We start from the raw sequence: 18,551 nt of genomic DNA, 5'->3' as shown, positions 1-18,551 counted from the left end.
GCGTTTGAATGTGATTGGCAATCACGAAGTATTTTTACTTAAGATGTACACTAATCCCACATGTCTCGTTGACTTTGTTTTAAATGCGCTCTCTTCTGTAGCGTTAAGAGTTGCCGGATTACTATTATGTGGAGATTGCTCAAAAATATTACGTCATTTCGTTTTTTATTTTGTTGTAGTGTTTTTATGAAAAATAAATAAGCGTAAAACTATTTAATTACGATTGTTGGCAAAAAAAGTACATATATTTTTAAAGAATTGTCATATTCGAAATTTTAAAGTGGTCGTTCGCCATCGCACGAACGACTGTGTCACAGATCCCACACAGCTGTGAGCTGAGGGCTTGCAGTTGCAGTGACACTTCATTAACCAATAGGTAGTGTGGTAAGGAGTAAAACATTTGGCGGTCAAACGTCATCGCTGTTATTTAAATTTTTCGGAAGGTAAGTGATGTCATTTCATTAATATTTTGATTCGATAATTTGACATAGTTTTAATTTCAATTTCAAGTTGGTTGCATAATCAACAGGAAAAGATAGTTCGGAAATGACGGACGTTTCGGACGTGGGCGACCAAGCCCAAGTCCAAGTGGCTTTGGCCGACGTCAACAATTTCTTGAAGTATTTAAGAAAAGCTGTCCCCATTTGCTTGGAAGAAGATGTTGTCACTTCCCAGTCATTTGAAACTGCATTGGGGGACAAAGTTCACCAGGAAGCAATCAGAAAATTCATCAGCGACCCACAGACAAGAGCAATTTTCATTCAGCGCAGTTCAACAAAAGGCAAGTCTATTGTGAGAATTTTCTGTCAATGTTCCCAAAGTTGTTAGTATTGCAGTATAGTGTGTTCTTAACCTAAATGTGTTTTCCCTGTACCTAGATGAAGATGCAGTTGCTGGAGACCAGAGTGGAGAAACTGAGGATGACAAAGAGCTTGTAACTTATTACATCTCAACAAATGTGCAGTTCACTAGCTCAAAGATGAGCAGGTATGAGTGTCTGTTGGTATAAGAAAAGTTCATAGTAAAATTATTAAGTTTTTGTTTGCAGCATTGTTTGCATTAAACGTGGAGCAGTCCTTGAAGCAGACAAGCAAATCATTCAGCAGATTCAGCTGGTCAACTTTAGTGAAGGCTCTCCGTATGAAACACTGCACTCATTTGTCAGTGGTGCTATGGCTCCATACTTCAAATCTTACATCAAAGAATCGGGACGAGCTGATGCCCGTGATGGTGACAAGATGGCCCCATCTGTCGAGAAGAAAATCTCCGAGCTCGAGATGGGTTTGCTTCACCTCCAACAGAACATCGACATCCCCGAAATTTCCCTACCAATTCACCTCACCGTGAGCCAAGTTGTCAAGAAATGCCTTGAGGAGAACGTCAAGCCTAAAGTGGCTGATTTTGGCGATAAAGTTGAAGACTCATCTTTCCTCAATAGTCTTCAAAATGGAGTCAACCGCTGGATCAGAGAAATTCGCAAAGTTACCCGTTTGGACCGTGATCCTTCATCTGGAACCGCTTTACAGGTAAATATATTTTAATATTTGTTGTCGAATACCGAAATTGTATCGTAATATTGTATTTAAAGGAAATCAGTTTCTGGCTGAATTTGGAGCGGGCCCTTTTGCGCATTCAGGAAAAGCGTGAAAGCCTGGAAGTTGCCTTAACTTTGGACATCTTGAAGCATGGCAAACGCTTTCACGCCACCGTCAGCTTCGATACAGACACTGGTCTGAAGACAGCCCTGGCTATGGTCAACGACTACAACCCACTGATGAAAGATTTCCCCATCAACGACTTGCTGTCGGCCACAGAACTGGAGCGTATCCGTTCTGCGGTCATTGCCATCTTCAACCACCTTCGCAAAATTCGCAACACCAAGTACCCCATCCAGCGCGCTCTACGCTTGGTCGAGGCCATTTCGCGGGACCTTAGCAACCAGCTCTTGAAAGTTCTGAGCACCCGCCGCCTCATGCATGTTCCCTTTGACGAATTCGAGAAGGTGATGAACCAATGCTTCGAAGTCTTCAATACTTGGGACGACGAACACGAAAAGTTCCACGGATTGATGCGCGATATGGCCAAGAAGAAGCGCGAAGACATGAAGAGCTTTTGGCGCGTGACTCCGGCCCACAAGAAGCTACAGTCGCGCATGGAACAGATGCGCAAATTCCGGCGTCAACACGAGCAACTTTGCAGCGTCATCGGCCGCGTCTTGCCACCGATGCTACCTCCACGCCAGAACTTGAAAGGTCCGGATGCCGTCGCTCCGGAACAGCAACGCATCAGCCCCGAATTCGCCCTGATGAATCCAGCTGATATTAACGCCATCGAAGAAGTCAATCTTGCTTATGAGAACGTCAAGGTGGTCGATGGCTTGGACATTAGCAAAGAAGGCACTGAAGCTTGGGAGGCGGCTCTGCGTCGTTACGAAGAGCGCATCGACCGTGTCGAAACGCGAATTACAGCGCGTCTTCGCGACCAGCTCGGCACTGCTAAGAATGCCAACGAAATGTTCCGCATCTTTTCGCGCTTCAACGCTCTGTTCATCCGGCCCCACATCCGCGGCGCCATTCGCGAATACCAGACTCAGCTGATTCAGCGTGTCAAGGATGACATCGAAGCCCTCCATGAAAAGTTTAAGGTATTGCGAGCAATTATCTTTAATTATTCTTATTCTATTTAAATCTTTGCTCCAGGTTCAATATCCGGCGAGCAAAGCGTGTCGAATGAGTCATATCTGGGACCTTCCGCCTACGTCTGGTTCCATCATTTGGGCTCGTCAGGTCGAAAGGCAACTGAATACCTATATGAAGCGCGTCGAAGATGTTTTGGGTAATTTAACAAAATCTATTTCACCTTTACATTTACCTTCATTATTTAATCTTTCGACATCCAGGAAAAGGCTGGGAGAACCATGTCGAAGGTCAGAAACTGAAAGCCGATGGCGACAGTTTCCGTCTGAAGCTCAACACTCAAGAAATCTTCGAGGACTGGGCTCGTAAAGTTCAGCAGCGCAATTTGGGCGTTTCGGGCCGCATCTTTACGATCGACACGCAGCGAACTCGCATTGGAGGTCGGGGCAATACTCTCCGTCTCCGCGTCAATTTCCTGCCGGAGATCATCACGCTAGCGAAAGAAGTCCGCAACCTCAAGATCCTCAATTTCCGCGTGCCGCTGGCCATCGTCAACAAGGCTCACCAGGCCAATCAGCTCTACCCGTTTGCCGTCTCGCTGATTGAAAGTATCCGCACCTACGAGCGCACACTGGAGAAGGTATCAACGACTTTCTATCATTTAATAGTTATTATGATTGACCAACCTTTTTGGAATGTATTTAAATATTAATTGATGAGGACAAGACGCCCGTTATACGGGGACATAATTTTCTCACCGCCTTGTGAATAAGAGTGAATTGATAGAAATGTCCAGGGGGTTTTGAATAGCCCGCCTTTTTTGACACAAAACATTTCATCTCTTTTCTCTTCCTCCCCTCAACAATTGGGCTGTTGTTATGTCAACGCCATAGCTGGCTATTGGACAGCCTTCAGCCCCTTCCAAGGTTAGCCTTTAGGGCCGTTTTTCCTACAATTTTTTTTTTCTTTTTATCATGGCTTTTCTCTTCTTACCGTCTCAATAAGCCTGACCCACTCAATTGATTATACTAGTAGTACGAATCACGCACGTCCGCTTTACATTTCACAAATCCGGGTTAAATGCTCATGGCCGGGCTAACTGCGCATGCTAAAAAATTATGCTTTTTTTTTGTTCTATAATTTTTTTTCGTTTTTTCACTTTTTGGTGGAAAAAGACTCGGCTTTATTGACATGACTAATAGGATCAAGAACGAGCTAACTTTCATTACTAATTCCGAATAACTTACAAAATGTTACAGATGGAGGAGAAATACAACGTGAGTCTTCTGGCCGCCGGTATGCACCGCGAAGCCCAGCTCTTGATTGCTGAGGTAATTACATATTCTATTATCATAAAATTGTTTAGAAAATCTAATAAAATTTTGTTTAACAGGGTGTTGGCTTGGTATGGGAATCGTACAAGCTCGACCCGTATGTCCAGCGCCTCGCTGAATGCGTCTTCCACTTCCACGAGAAGGTTGACGATCTGCTGGCCATCGAAGAGCAGATTGATGTCGATGTCCGTTCGCTGGAGACTTGCGCCTACTCGGCCAACACCTTTGCCGACATTTTGGGCAAGATTCAAAAGATGGTCGATGACCTCAGTCTTCGCCAGTACTCGAACTTGCAACAGTGGGTCACCAAGGTGGACGAAGAGGTGGAGAAACGTTTGGCTTCTCGTTTGCAAGCTGGAATTCTGGCTTGGACTCAAGCTCTTGAGGGTCGCAAAGACGCCGATGTCGATAATACAATGGATACGGATGTGCCTCCAGCTCCCGCTGTGAAACTTGGAGGACAGCCCCAAATTCGCACGATCGTTCACGAGATTCGCATCACCAACCAGACAATGTGTGTTAATTATTAAATATCTCCAATTTAATCTGTTGTCGTGTAACAACATGTTTGTCTTTCAGGTATTTGCATCCGCCTCTTCCAGAAGCTCGTACCAAGATCTACGAGCTGATGTTTGCCTGGCAAGCGATTGTCACTTCTCTTACTCGCATCCAGAGCACTCGTTACCAAGTTGCGCTGGACCGTCCCACTTCGCAAACATATCGCGATCTTCTGACGAAGATGCCCGACGGCCCCGAAGTGTTGGCTGCCGCCTACACCGCCATTGAGGGACGCATGAAGGAGGTGAAGGTCTACGTCGACGAATGGTTCAACTACCAAGCGCTCTGGGACTTGCAGCCCGAGAAGCTCTACGGAACTCTGAAGGAGGACATCAGCTTGTGGATGCGCTGCTTGAACGACATAAAGAAGTCGCGCACCATCTTCGACACGACTGAAACGCGCAAGGAGTTTGGAGCTGTCGTCATCGACTACGGCAAAGTCCAGAGCAAGGTGACGCTCAAATACGATTCGTGGCACAAGGAAGTGCTGGGCAAGTTTGGCGCTTTGCTCGGTAACGAGATGGCCCAGTTCCACACCCACGTCAGCAAGTCGCGCAGCGAGCTGGAACAGCAGTCCCTGGAAGCCGGAAGCACCGCCGATGCTGTCGGACTCATCACGTACGTCCAGTCGCTCAAGCGCAAGATGAAGGCCTGGGAGAAGCAAGTGGACACTTACAAGGAAGGCCAGCGCATTTTGGAACGCCAGCGCTTCCAGTTCCCCAACCAGTGGCTCCACGTCGACAACATCGAGGGCGAATGGGGCGCTTTTAGCGAGATCATCAAGCGAAAGGACAACGCCATCCAAACACAAGTGGCCAGCCTGCAACAGAAGATTGTCGCCGAAGACAAAGCGGTCGAAAGTCGGACGCAGGATTACCTAGGCGATTGGGAGAAGACGAAGCCGGTTGAAGGCCACATGCGACCCGACGAGGCCCTCCAACGCCTGCAACTGTTTGAGACTAAATATTCACGCCTGAAAGAAGAACGTGATAAGGTAGGCAAGGCCAAAGAAGCCCTGGAACTGCAGGAAACTGGACCCATATCGACCAATGAAGAGCGCATGCAGGTAAATTCATTTTTATTTTTAATAATGGATTTTTTATAATGATGATATTCTTGTGATAAACAGGTGGCATTCGAGGAAATGCAAGATTTGAAAGGTGTTTGGTCCGAATTGCGAAAGATTTGGGAACAGATCGATGAAATGAAAGAGAAACCTTGGCTCTCCGTCCAACCTCGGAAATTGCGTCAGCAGATTGATAATCTTTTGTCTCAAATGAAAGAATTGCCATCCCGTCTTCGTCAATATGCGTCGTTCGAGTATGTCCGCAAAACTCTTCAATCCTATGGCAAGGTTAACGTCTTGGTGACGGAGTTGAAATCAGACGCTTTGAAAGAACGTCACTGGAAGCAGCTCATGAAACAGCTACGTGTTAATTGGATCCTTTCGGACCTCACTCTCGGTCAGGTCTGGGACATTGACTTACAGAAGAATGAGCCTGTTGTGCGTGATGTTATTCTTGTCGCACAAGGTGAAATGGCTTTGGAAGAATTCTTGAAACAAGTGAGAGAAGCCTGGCAAACATATGAGCTAGAGCTGATCAATTATCAAAACAAGTGCCGGCTCATCCGCGGCTGGGATGACTTATTCAACAAGGTGAAGGAACATATAAACTCCTTGGCCGCCATGAAGTTATCACCATACTACAAGGTGTTTGAAGAGGAGGCGCTTACTTGGGAGGAAAAGCTGAACCGAATCAACGCTCTATTTGACGTCTGGATCGACGTCCAGCGTCGGTGGGTCTACCTCGAAGGCATCTTCAGCGGCAGCGCTGACATCAAAGCTCTTCTCCCCGTGGAAACTTCACGATTCCAGAGTATCAGCTCTGAATTCTTGACCCTGATGAAGAAAGTTTCGAAATCTCCCATGGTCATGGATGTACTGAATATCCCTGGCGTCCAGCGTTCTCTTGAACGCCTTGCGGATCTTCTGGGCAAAATTCAGAAGGCACTCGGAGAGTACCTTGAACGGGAGCGTGCATCTTTCCCGCGATTCTATTTCGTCGGAGACGAAGATCTGCTGGAAATTATCGGCAACAGCAAAAATATTCCTCGTTTGCAGAAACATTTCAAAAAAATGTTTGCTGGTGTGAATGCTATTCTATTGAATGATGATAATAACGTTATTCTTGGCATTGCCTCACGCGAAGGAGAAGAGGTAAACAATTCGAAAATTCTATATTTGAAATTGTTCATAAATTTGTTTTTTTTTTCTTTTGTGTCAGGTGATTTTCAACACGTCAGTATCAACTGTTGAATACCCAAAAATTAATGAATGGCTTACGCAAGTGGAAAAAGAGATGCGTGTTACTTTGGCCCAGCATCTGGCGGATTCGGTTCGCGATATCCGCCAATTCAAGGAGGGCGTTATTGATCAGCCTGCATTTATGAGCTGGTGCGACAAATATGAAGCGCAAATTGTTGTTCTGGCTGCGCAGATTATGTGGAGTGAGGATGTCGAAGCGGCCTTGCAAGCGGTCAGCACAGCTGGTGACAATTCATTAGCGCCAGTCCAGCGTGTATTGAGCCAAGTAGAATCAACGCTTACAGTTTTGGCTGATTCTGTGCTCCAAGAACAACCAGCTCTCCGCCGCCGCAAGTTAGAACACCTCATCAATGAATTCGTTCATAAGCGCACGGTTACGCGACGGCTGATACAGTCACGCATAACTCATCCCAAGGCTTTCGAATGGCTCTGCCAGATGAGGTTTTACTTCGATCCCAAGCAGACGGACACCCTGAAGCAGCTTTCAATCTACATGGCCAACGCCAAATTCCAGTACGGCTTCGAATATCTGGGCGTTCAAGATCGACTTGTCCAGACGCCCCTTACAGATCGTTGTTATTTGACGATGACGCAAGCTCTCGAATCCCGTCTCGGTGGTTCGCCTTTTGGACCTGCCGGAACGGGCAAAACAGAATCCGTCAAGGCCCTGGGACACCAACTTGGTCGATTCGTCCTCGTTTTTAACTGTGATGAAACGTTCGATTTCCAGGCCATGGGCAGAATTTTTGTTGGTTTGTGTCAGGTATGGTGTCAAAATAGATTTTACGTCATTGGACGATGAACTAATTTGTTTGTTTCAACAGGTCGGAGCGTGGGGTTGTTTCGACGAGTTCAACCGTCTGGAAGAGCGTATGTTGTCGGCCGTCTCCCAGCAGGTACAAACGATTCAAGAAGCCTTGAAATCCCAAAAAGACAACAAGAAAGAAGGCAGTCTCGTCATCGAACTCGTCGGCAAACAAGTCAAAGTCTCCCAAGACATGGCCATTTTCATCACGATGAACCCTGGCTACGCCGGCCGCTCTAATCTGCCCGACAACTTGAAGAAACTCTTCAGATCGCTAGCAATGACATCGCCAGATCGCCAGCTCATCGCCGAAGTCATGCTCTTTTCTCAAGGATTCAGGACAGCCGAAAAACTAGCCCAGAAAATCGTCCCATTTTTCAAGCTGTGCGATGAGCAATTATCAAACCAATCTCACTATGACTTCGGCCTTCGTGCTCTGAAATCTGTGCTAGTATCAGCTGGCAATGTCAAACGCGATCGCATCCAGAAAATCAGAGAAGACATGGTTGAACGCGGAGAAACGTTCATAGACGAAAGCGTGATTGCTGAAAACCTACCTGAGCAGGAGATCCTTATCCAATCCGTCTGTGAGACGATGGTTCCGAAATTAGTTGCTGAGGATATTCCTCTTCTCTTTTCTCTCTTGACCGATGTCTTCCCTGGCATTGCCTACACACGCGCAGAAATGGCTGGTCTTCGTGAGCAGATCCGTAAAGTATGCCACGAGGAGTATCTCATCTGCGGCGAGAACGACGAGCAAGGCTCCATGTGGATGGAGAAAGTGCTCCAACTCTACCAGATCAGCCAATTGAATCATGGTTTGATGATGGTAGGTCCATCCGGATCGGGAAAATCGACCGCTTGGCGCGTTTTACTCAAATCGTTGGAACGGCTTGAGGGCACTGAAGGAGTGTCCCACGTTATCGATCCCAAAGCCATCTCCAAAGAGGCGCTGTACGGTGTCCTCGACCCCAACACTCGTGAGTGGACCGACGGCTTGTTTACGCACATCCTGCGTAAAATCATCGACAATGTCCGCGGTGAAATCAACAAGCGGCAATGGATTATATTCGATGGTGACGTCGATCCCGAATGGGTTGAAAATCTCAACTCGGTCTTGGATGACAATAAATTATTGTAATGTCACGTTATAAATTATCAAATCCTGTCTGTATTCATGACGTTTGATTGTTCTGCAGGACTCTGCCAAATGGTGAACGTCTCTCTATCCCGCCAAATGTTCGGATTATGTTTGAAGTACAAGATCTGAAGTACGCCACGTTGGCTACAGTATCGCGTTGCGGCATGGTGTGGTTCTCTGAAGATGTTCTCACGTCTGAAATCATCTTTGAGCATTACCTTGCTCGTCTACGTCACGTTCCTCTCGAAGAAGGCGAAGAGGACACTGTCCGCACTTCGTCTGGCAAACCGGGCGAGAAGAAAATTGAAGAAGTCTTATCGCCTACCATCCAAGTGCAGCGAGATGTGGCCAATATTCTGCAGCTCCATTTCTCACCTGATGGAATGGTTATCCGTGCTCTGGAACATGCAGCTACCCAGATTGAGCATATCATGGATTTCACGCGATTCCGGGCTCTAAACGCTTTGTTTTCCATGCTCAATCAATCTGTTCGTAACATCCTGAATTATAATCATAGTAAGTCTTTAACTTTCTCTTTATTTTGAATAAATTTTTAATTGTTTTCCATTGTTTAAAATAAATAGCTCACATGGATTTCCCGATGCAGTCGGATCAGCTAGAACGCTATGTTCCCAAAACTCTTGTTTATGCTATTTTGTGGAGCTTTGCAGGCGATGGCAAACTTAAAGGTAACAGTGAAATCTCTGTTGATTTTTTGCTATTAATTCGGTTATTTTTAAAATTTTCTTTTGTCTTACAGCACGAAATGATTTGGGAGAATTCTTACGGGGGCTGACGACTATCCCACTTCCACCACCAAACATGCCTATTATCGATTATGAGGTCAGCATCGGAGGTGAATGGGTACCTTGGTCTTCGAAAGTACCTCAGATTGAAGTGGAAACTCACAAAGTGGCCACTCCAGACATTGTCGTTCCTACACTGGACACCGTGCGGCACGAGTCACTACTCTACACCTGGCTGGCCGATCACAAACCATTGGTTCTCTGTGGTCCACCTGGATCTGGTAAAACCATGACCTTGTTTTCAGCACTAAGAGCCTTGCCAGACATGGAAGTCGTTGGTCTGAACTTTTCATCTGCCACTTCGCCGGAACTTCTTCTCAAAACATTCGACCATTACTGCGAATACCGCAAAACGCCAAACGGTATGGTTCTGTCGCCCGTCCAGCTGGGCAAGTGGCTCATCCTCTTCTGCGACGAAATCAACTTGCCGGACATGGACAAGTACGGCACGCAGCGCGTCATTTCTTTCCTCCGCCAAATGGTGGAGCAAGGCGGATTCTGGCGACCGACTCCGGGCGGTTCCAGCGGCGATCAGTCCTGGGTGCGGATCGAGCGCATCCAGTTCGTCGGAGCTTGCAACCCACCGACGGATCCTGGTCGCAAACCTTTGACGCATCGCTTCTTACGTCACGTTCCTATTGTATACGTCGATTACCCAGGACAAACTTCGCTTAAACAGATTTACGGAACGTTTAATCGAGCTATGCTGCGACTTGTTCCATCTTTGCGCACTTTCGCTGACCCGTTGACGAATGCCATGGTTGAATTTTACCTGCTCTCGCAAGAACGCTTTACTCAAGACATGCAACCGCATTACGTCTATTCTCCTCGTGAAATGACACGTTGGGTCCGCGGCATTTGCGAAGCCATTCGGCCGTTGGAAACGTTGTCTGTCGAAGGCCTCGTTCGTCTCTGGGCGCACGAAGCCCTACGCTTGTTCCAGGATCGTTTGGTGGAAGATGTTGAACGCCAATGGACGAATGAGAATATCGATAGTGTTGGTCTGAAACATTTCCCTAACATTAATCGCGAAGAAGCTTTGGCCCGTCCGATCCTCTTCTCCAACTGGCTGTCAAAGAACTACATCCCTGTCGACCGAGAGGAATTGCGTAGTTATGTCAAAGCTCGACTCAAAGTCTTCTACGAAGAAGAGCTTGATGTTCCCCTTGTTCTCTTCGACGAAGTCCTCGATCACGTCCTCCGGATCGATCGTATCTTCCGCCAGCCGCAGGGTCACTTGCTGTTGATCGGAGTTTCTGGAGCCGGCAAGACGACTCTGTCGCGTTTCGTCGCCTGGATGAATGGACTCTCTGTTTTCCAAGTCAAAGTCCATAACAAATACACCGCTGCTGATTTTGATGAAGATCTTCGTCAGTTGCTACGTCGAGCCGGCTGCAAGGATGAGAAGATTTGTTTCATGTTGGACGAGTCCAATGTCTTGGAGTCTGGATTCTTAGAAAGAATGAATACCCTCCTGGCCAACGGAGAAGTACCTGGTCTGTTCGAAGGTGATGAGTATACTACGCTCATGACGCAATGCAAAGAAGGTGCTCAACGAGAAGGCCTGATGCTTGATTCGGCTGAAGAACTTTACAAATGGTTTACGCATCAAGTTATGCGTAACCTCCACGTCGTCTTTACCATGAATCCTTCGTCAGAAGGATTAAAGGATCGTGCATCAACATCTCCAGCCTTGTTCAACCGTTGCGTACTGAACTGGTTTGGTGATTGGAGTGGTGAGTAGTATATTCAAAAGAATGTTGCTCAATGCTCTGGGATTATTTTTCATTCTTTCTTGTGTAGATTCTGCATTCTTCCAGGTCGGCAAGGAATTTACCAACAGAGTGGATCTTGAAAGACCCAACTGGATTGCCAGCGATCACTTCCCGGCAGCTTTCCCGGCTCTACGTTTACCACCTTCGCATCGTGATGCGGTCATTAATGCAACAGTGTACGTTCATCAGACGCTGCATCATGCTTGCGCAAGGCTGATAAAACGAGGGGGCCGCAGCACAGCCATCACTCCTCGCCATTACTTGGATTTCATTAACCAATTCGTGAATTTGTATCACGAAAAACGTTCCGACTTGGAAGAGCAACAGCTTCATTTGAATGTCGGTTTAAATAAGATCGCCGAGACTGTGGAACAGGTCGAAGAAATGCAAAAATCTCTAGCTGTGAAGTCACAAGAGCTTCAGACGAAGAACGAGGCTGCCAATTCGAAACTGCGCCAGATGGTGAAAGATCAAAACGAGGCCGAACAGAAGAAAATCACGAGTCAAGAGATTCAGGCCATGATCGAAAAGCAAACACACGAGATTGCTATCAAAAAGAAAGATGTCATGGCTGACTTGGATCAAGTGGAACCGGCCGTTATCGAAGCCCAACAGGCCGTCAAAGGCATTAAAAAACAGCATTTGGTTGAGTTGAAATCGCTCAACAATCCTCCAGCTCCAGTTAAATTGGCGTTGGAAGCCATCTGTCTTCTTCTTGGGGAAGCTACGTCCGATTGGAAGACCATCCGTTCCATCATCGTCCGTGAAAACTTCATTTCGACGATCGTTAATTTTTCTACTGAAGATATTTCCGATAACGTCCGCGATCAGATGATTAACAAATATCTTAACAATCCTGACTACAACTTCGATAAAGTTAACCGTGCTAGCGTTGCTTGTGGACCCCTGGTCAAATGGGCAACGGCACAGGTCAACTACGCTGACATGTTGAAGCGCGTTGAACCGTTGAGGAACGAACTGAAAAGCTTGGAAAAGCAAGCAGATGTTAACAAGAAACGAGGAGAAGAGACGACGACGCTGATCGCTACCCTTGAACATAGTATCGCTTCATATAAGGAAGAGTATGCCTTACTCATTTCGCAAGCACAAGCAATCAAAATGGATCTCGAAACAGTCCAGGGTAAAGTAGATCGCAGTATTGGTCTTCTAAAATCCCTGGGTATTGAGAAGGAGCGCTGGGAAGCTTCCAGTGAAACTTTCCGTACTCAGATGTCAACCATTGTTGGTGACACTCTTCTATCGTCCGCGTTTTTGGCGTATGCTGGTTACTTTGATCAGCAGTACCGTCACAGTTTGTTTACTCGATGGTGTGCACATCTTCAGGTAACGATAAAACAAAAGATTTGTGTCATTCCTTTTCTATATTTACAGTTTTTCATTTTATTCACAAACTTTTACAGGCGGCTAACATTCAATACCGCTCGGATATTGCCCGCACGGAATACTTGTCCAATCCAGATGAGCGATTACGCTGGCAAGCAAATGCCCTTCCAGCAGACGAACTCTGCACAGAAAACGCCATCATGTTGCGCCGATTCAACCGCTATCCGTTGATCATCGACCCGTCTGGACAGGCGACCGAATTCATCATGAACGAATTCAAAGACCGCAAGATCACTCGAACGAGCTTTTTGGACGACGCGTTCCGCAAGAACTTGGAATCAGCCTTGCGTTTCGGTAACCCACTCCTGGTACAAGATGTCGAAAACTACGATCCCATTCTCAATCCCGTCCTGAACCGCGAATTGCGACGAACTGGTGGCCGCGTTCTTATTACGTTGGGTGATCAAGACATCGATCTTTCTCCGTCGTTCACCATCTTCCTGTCGACTCGCGATCCTTCGGTCGAGTTCCCGCCCGACATTTGCTCTCGTGTCACCTTTGTGAATTTCACCGTCACCCGAAGTTCGCTGCAAAGTCAGTGTCTTAATTCCGTTCTTAAAGCTGAACGACCTGATATTGATGAGAAGCGATCAGATCTGCTTAAACTACAAGGTAAATATTATTTTTTATATCACAGTTGAAATCTGTAAGTTTATTTAAAATTTATCTAATTACAGGAGAGTACCATTTGCGTCTGCGTCAGTTGGAGAAGTCTTTACTTCAGGCGCTAAATGATGCCAAAGGCAAGATCCTTGACGATGATTCAGTCATAACATCTCTCGAAACGTTGAAGCAAGAAGCTTCTGAAATCAATAAGAAAGTGGAGGAAACGGATAAGGTCATCGGAGAAATCGAAACTGTTTCGCAGCAATACATGCCACTGTCGCAGGCATGCAGCAATATCTATTTCACGTTGGACTCGTTGAGTCAGGTCCATTTCCTGTATCAATATTCGCTACACTTCTTCCTCGACATCTTCCACTCTGTGCTATACAATAATGCCCGGCTGAAGGAAGTTAGCGACTATGGCCAACGTCTCTCCATCGTGACGTCAGATCTTTTCCAAGTGGTCTATTGCCGCGTTGCCCGTGGTATGTTGCACATTGACCGCCTTACTTTCGCTATCCTTCTCTGCCGTATTCATCTGCGAGGCCTTAACTCTGAACCACACTTGGATGCCGAATTTCAACACTTTTTACGCGGCAAAGACGGAGTCCTCAACAATACCGATTTGCCTGGTAATCGTTTTTATTTCGTTTCGTTATAAAATAGTGTTTATAACCAACTGTTTTTATTACATAGAACTTAAAAGCCTTGGTCTAAGCAGCGAGGAAATCGATGCTTTGGCTCGGCTCTCCATGAAATTGCCAGCCTTTAAAGGCCTTGTGAAGCGAATCAATGAGTCGTCTGACGAATTCACACAGTTTTTACATCATAACTTGCCTGAAACATGTGTGTCTGCCATTTGGGACACCGAAAAGCCATTGAGTGCCATCAGTCAGGCAATGATGAAACTGCTGGTTATCCAGGCAGTTCGCCCCGATCGAGTAATTGCAGCTGGTCACCAACTTGTTGATGCTGTTTTGAATGAGACGTTCATGCCGGCCGGCGAAAGAGAGTTGGACCTCGCCAAGATCGTCGACACGGAGGTGAAGGCTTGGAACTCCAGTTCTCCTCTGTTCCGCCCCTGGATTTGATGTTTCTGGTCGTCTCGACGACCTCGCCACAGAGCTTAACCGGCAAATCACCAGCATTGCCATCGGTTCGGCGGAGGGTTTCAGCCAGGCTGAAAAGGCCATTAATTCAGCTGTAAAAACTGGAAGGTATTTTGCTTTAAATGAATAGAATTGTATGAACTGGAAGTAACATAATTTGGTTACAGGTGGGTAATGTTGAAAAACGTTCATCTTGCTCCCCAATGGCTTGTTCAGCTTGAAAAGAAGTTGCATTCTCTTCAACCACACGCCAATTTCCGCTTGTTTTTGACAACTGAAATCAATCCAAAGATTCCAGTGAATCTGTTACGCGTCGGCGAGGTTTTAGTATTCGAACCGCCACCTGGCATCCGAGCGAATCTGTTGCGAACATTCAGCGCAGTGCCAGCTACTCGAATGATGAAAGCACCAAACGAACGTACTCGTCTCTACTTCCTATTGGCTTGGTTCCATGCTGTTGTCCAGGAACGCTTGCGCTACTGTCCTCTTGGTAAAATCACTTTATTAGACTTTTCTCCGTTAACCCAAATTACAGTTTTTCGTTTTTGTTCCAGGCTGGGCTAAATATTACGAGTTCAACGAATCAGATTTGAAGGTTGCATGCGACACTCTTGACACTTGGATCGATACGATGGCTTTAGGACGAACCAACCTTCCACCAGAAAAGGTGCCATGGGATGCACTAAGCACCCTCTTGTCCCAGTGCATCTATGGTGGCAAAATCGACAACGAATTCGATCAGCGTCTTTTAGCTTCTTTCCTCACCAAGCTCTTTACGCCTAAAAGCTTCGAAGCGGATTTCCTGCTTGTTTCCAGTCAAGAAGTGCAGTCTGCCGATTCGTGTCGTATAGTTATGCCGGAAGGAATTCGACGTGACCAGTTTTTGCAATGGATTGAGGGATTGTCTGATCGCCAATATCCAGCTTGGCTAGGATTGCCAAACAATGCAGAGAAAGTGCTGTTGACCACCCGAGGCACTGATATGGTTACCAAGTTGTTGAAGATGCAACTGCTGGAAGATGATGACGACGATGAAGATGAGTCAGCGTATTCGGCCTCAGCCCAACGGGACAAAGACGAAGCCGCCGCACAGCGCAGTGATGGACGTCCCGCTTGGATGCGTACTTTGCTTGAATCTGCTCGTACCTGGATGGGTCTCCTACCCGATTCACTTGTCACATTGCGCCGTACAGTTGAGAACATCAAGGACCCACTGTATCGCTTCTTTGAGCGTGAAGTCAATAGCGGTGCTAAATTGTTGCACGACGTCCGACAAGATTTGAATGATGTCATCCATATTTGCAAGGTAAAATTATTGATTAATTTAATTGTTTTTTTTATTGATTAATCGTATCTTTTCCATATTTCAGGGCGAGAAGAAACAGACAAACTACCATCGCCAGATGCTCAGTGAACTAGTTAAAGGAATTCTACCACGATCTTGGCGTCGCTACACAATTCCAGTTGGCACGACGGTTATTCAATGGATAACAGATTTCAGCTTGCGTGTGAAACAGCTTCAGCAAGTGTCACAGGTTGTTTCACAGAATGGGGCACGTGAGCTGCAAACTGTGACGGTCTGGCTCGGTGGACTCTTCAATCCGGAAGCGTACGTCACGGCTACACGCCAATGCGTGGCTCAGGTATGTTGACAGCATTGCTTTAATTACCGAGAACAACGGTATTCAAATGTATTTTTCCACTTATTTGCAGGCAAACAGCTGGTCTTTGGAAGAGCTTACACTTCAGGTGACTATTGAAGACCAGGTATCGTCGGTGTATGATGACCGCTGCTTCAGTCTCAAAGGATTGAAGCTGCAAGGAGCTGTGAGTAAGGAAAACAAACTTCTTCTCACATCTGCCATGATGACAGATTTATCTCTGACGCGACTACGCTGGAGCCGAGTTCAAGGAGTACAGCCAGTGGAAGCTGGATCAGTGACACTGCCCGTTTATCTAAACGCCAATAGAACGGAAATCCTGTTTACCGTTGATCTTGTTGTCGCCAATTCCGAAGAGAAACTCAGTTTCTATGAACGAGGAGTTGCTTTAATGGCTTCAACATCATTGAACTAAATTTGTGTTATTGCTTCTTTTTGTTCCCCTTTGTTTTGCTTGATTTATTTGGTGATTGGAGCATTTAGTTAGTCGCTTAAGTCGCATTATTGGAGTCGTTGTATCGTAACTCTAAACAGAAATACAATGGCATCTTATGTAACATTAATACACTGATAACAATATCCCAACTTGCACAACCAAATTTACTTCACTACGTTTGAGACTTGGGTTGCAAACATAGCCAAGTAGTAGGTGATTCGTAGCTGTAACGAGGAGTACCATCGTCGTAAGGGATGTGCCAGTATCCGTCGGCAAATTGAGATACTGTACGGTAAGGCCGGGGGTAGTGAAAGTTAACTGATCCATTTCTATCGATCCTGACTATTTGTACTTGTGCCCTACGCTGCCACAATCGGAAAATTGCTTGTAATCGAAAATCGGCCAGGCGGAAGAGATGGTCCCGGAAGAGATCGTCCGAGACAAACTTTGTGTGTTTACTCTGAACAGCAGCACACAGCAAGAAAGGATCATCACGCGATCTAAAGATTTCAACTTAATATAACATAATACTTAATATAAGACAAAAACAACAATTACAAGTTCTCTGTGATGAAAACGTGGGCTTCTTGCTTCATTCTCTGTAGAGCTACTCCTGTAAGCAAATGCTTTCTTGTAAGGACGAGTACTCGCAATTTCTGGTTTGTGAAATGCTTCACCACCGACACAAGCTGGCCCAAATAAGTAAACAGTTAAGTAAAATTCAATCAGAAATGCGAATATCACCCGAAAAACTTACCGCATCAACTTTTGCCGAAGGTTGTTTGCGATTTTTGGAACTCATATGATAAGCCACGTTCAATCCATCTATGACAATATCGTAAGGTGCAGTTGTTTTAATCAGCTCCTTGAATCGTTGAATTTCTTCTGGTTTCGACCCTAGAAACACGTCTGTTCCCAAAAGCACTTTCTCAGTGATCCTTTTCCGAAGAGCGGCGAACTCTTCGTCGGTTATATCCGTGTTCTGCAAAACCTTTTGACAGGATCCGCATCTTCCAGTGTCTTCATCAATTGCAGTAAACTGCCCAACAAAGGGATCTCTGGATCGATTTCGTAGCACTTCCTCAAGTTGTTGAACAATCGGTTGTTTTAGAAAAACGCCAGAACGAGCCAGGAAGTCCGAGAAGATTTCCCAACATTCGTGATGTGCTGCACACTTTCTGAGCCAATGTTCATAGACAAAGTCAGAAATAGGTCTCTCCTTTGCTATCATTTTCTCCATCCACGATACAGCTGTATCAAAATGATTGTGACTAAGTAGACAATCCACCATAGCATTCATAGCCAAACTAAATTGGGCTGTTTCGTCTTCCTCTAGTAGTTTTAAACCTTTCTGCCATGAATCAGTAATACTCAAGCCTAGGATAATGCTTTCTTTAGTGGCTGCATCAAGATATTCACCATGTGATTTAAGAACGCTACACAGTTTTTCTATTTCACTCTTATCCTCAACTTCTGCACTGCAAAAATAGCACAATGATAAGAATTTTGCTAAGGTTGCTGTGTTTGCTTGGCGACCTGTTTGGTCTATGTGGAGCAAAAACTGTTTACCTAACTGATAGTTACGGCACGCTAAACACATACGCATGAAAATTGCGTCAAAACTTTCCTTCGTCAATAATTTACTTTTATGTTTTGAAATTAGGTTTTCCTGAAATTGGTGAATACCAGTCAAACTATGGGTGGTTTTGATGAACTGTTCCATTTCACTTTCAAATTGATTCACATGGGGCGCATGTTGGTTTAACAATTTGGGTGCACTTTCGTTCAGAGCTTTCCTATTATTAAACGTAGCATACGCTGATTTTACGTGAAAAGTACCGGAACGGCGGAGGGCAAGAAACTTTGATAACAATGTACGGTTCATTTCGAAGTTCACAAATAGACGGTAATTTTTAAAAGGTTATTGTTAATTTCAAACACATTTTTCGATTTC

General features: G+C 45.7%; 2 protein-coding genes across 3 annotated transcripts; one reads left to right on the top strand and one right to left on the bottom strand.

Annotated features, from left to right (window-relative positions):
* Positions 1-363: 363 nt before the first annotated feature.
* LOC130688300 (dynein heavy chain, cytoplasmic-like) lies at positions 364-16,724 on the top strand. Its single transcript, XM_057511279.2, is given in 26 exon segments — positions 364-443; positions 511-781; positions 879-987; positions 1,049-1,526; positions 1,589-2,644; positions 2,700-2,835; positions 2,900-3,276; positions 3,530-3,562; positions 3,896-3,967; positions 4,030-4,484; positions 4,550-5,594; positions 5,658-6,746; positions 6,814-7,617; positions 7,679-8,796; positions 8,859-9,316; positions 9,385-9,489; positions 9,561-11,342; positions 11,410-12,725; positions 12,803-13,397; positions 13,463-14,023; positions 14,088-14,443; positions 14,445-14,608; positions 14,668-14,990; positions 15,055-15,806; positions 15,871-16,143; positions 16,214-16,724. Coding segments are annotated over 25 exon segments (14,055 nt in total). The 5' UTR covers positions 364-443; positions 511-546; the 3' UTR covers positions 16,577-16,724.
* Positions 16,725-16,744: 20 nt separating this feature from the next.
* LOC130688281 (mitochondrial ribonuclease P catalytic subunit-like) lies at positions 16,745-18,495 on the bottom strand. Of its 2 annotated transcripts, none has more exons than XM_057511254.2 (3): positions 17,355-18,495; positions 17,156-17,286; positions 16,745-17,097 (listed from the first exon to the last, which is right to left on the bottom strand). In XM_057511254.2, exons 1-3 carry the CDS (start codon positions 18,480-18,482, stop codon positions 16,770-16,772), a joined length of 1,587 nt encoding a protein of 528 aa, XP_057367237.1. In that variant the 5' UTR covers positions 18,483-18,495; the 3' UTR covers positions 16,745-16,769. The 2 variants fall into 2 exon arrangements, with proteins under 2 accessions (XP_057367237.1, XP_057367238.1); XM_057511255.2 differs by having other exon boundaries at positions 16,745-17,057.
* Between the last annotated feature and the right edge of the window lie 56 nt (positions 18,496-18,551).

This window comes from Daphnia carinata, chromosome 9, assembly GCF_022539665.2.
Source record: "Daphnia carinata strain CSIRO-1 chromosome 9, CSIRO_AGI_Dcar_HiC_V3, whole genome shotgun sequence".
Taxonomy (NCBI): Eukaryota; Metazoa; Arthropoda; class Branchiopoda; order Diplostraca; family Daphniidae; genus Daphnia; species Daphnia carinata.
Note: the sequence above shows the minus strand (reverse complement) of the source record. Positions and strands in the feature narration are given on the sequence as shown.

Bases quoted from the DNA above. Each gene is read 5' to 3' on its own strand.
- LOC130688281 (XM_057511254.2), bottom strand. From the start codon at position 18,482: ATGAACCGTACATTGTTATCAAAGTTTCTTGCCCTCCGCCGTTCCGGT. The intron at 17,287-17,354 runs GTAAGTTTTTCG...TATTTGGGCCAG, and splicing joins CTTCGGCAAAAGTTGATGCG to CTTGTGTCGGTGGTGAAGCA. The intron at 17,098-17,155 runs GTAATTGTTGTT...TGAAATCTTTAG, and splicing joins GTTTTCATCACAGAGAACTT to ATCGCGTGATGATCCTTTCT.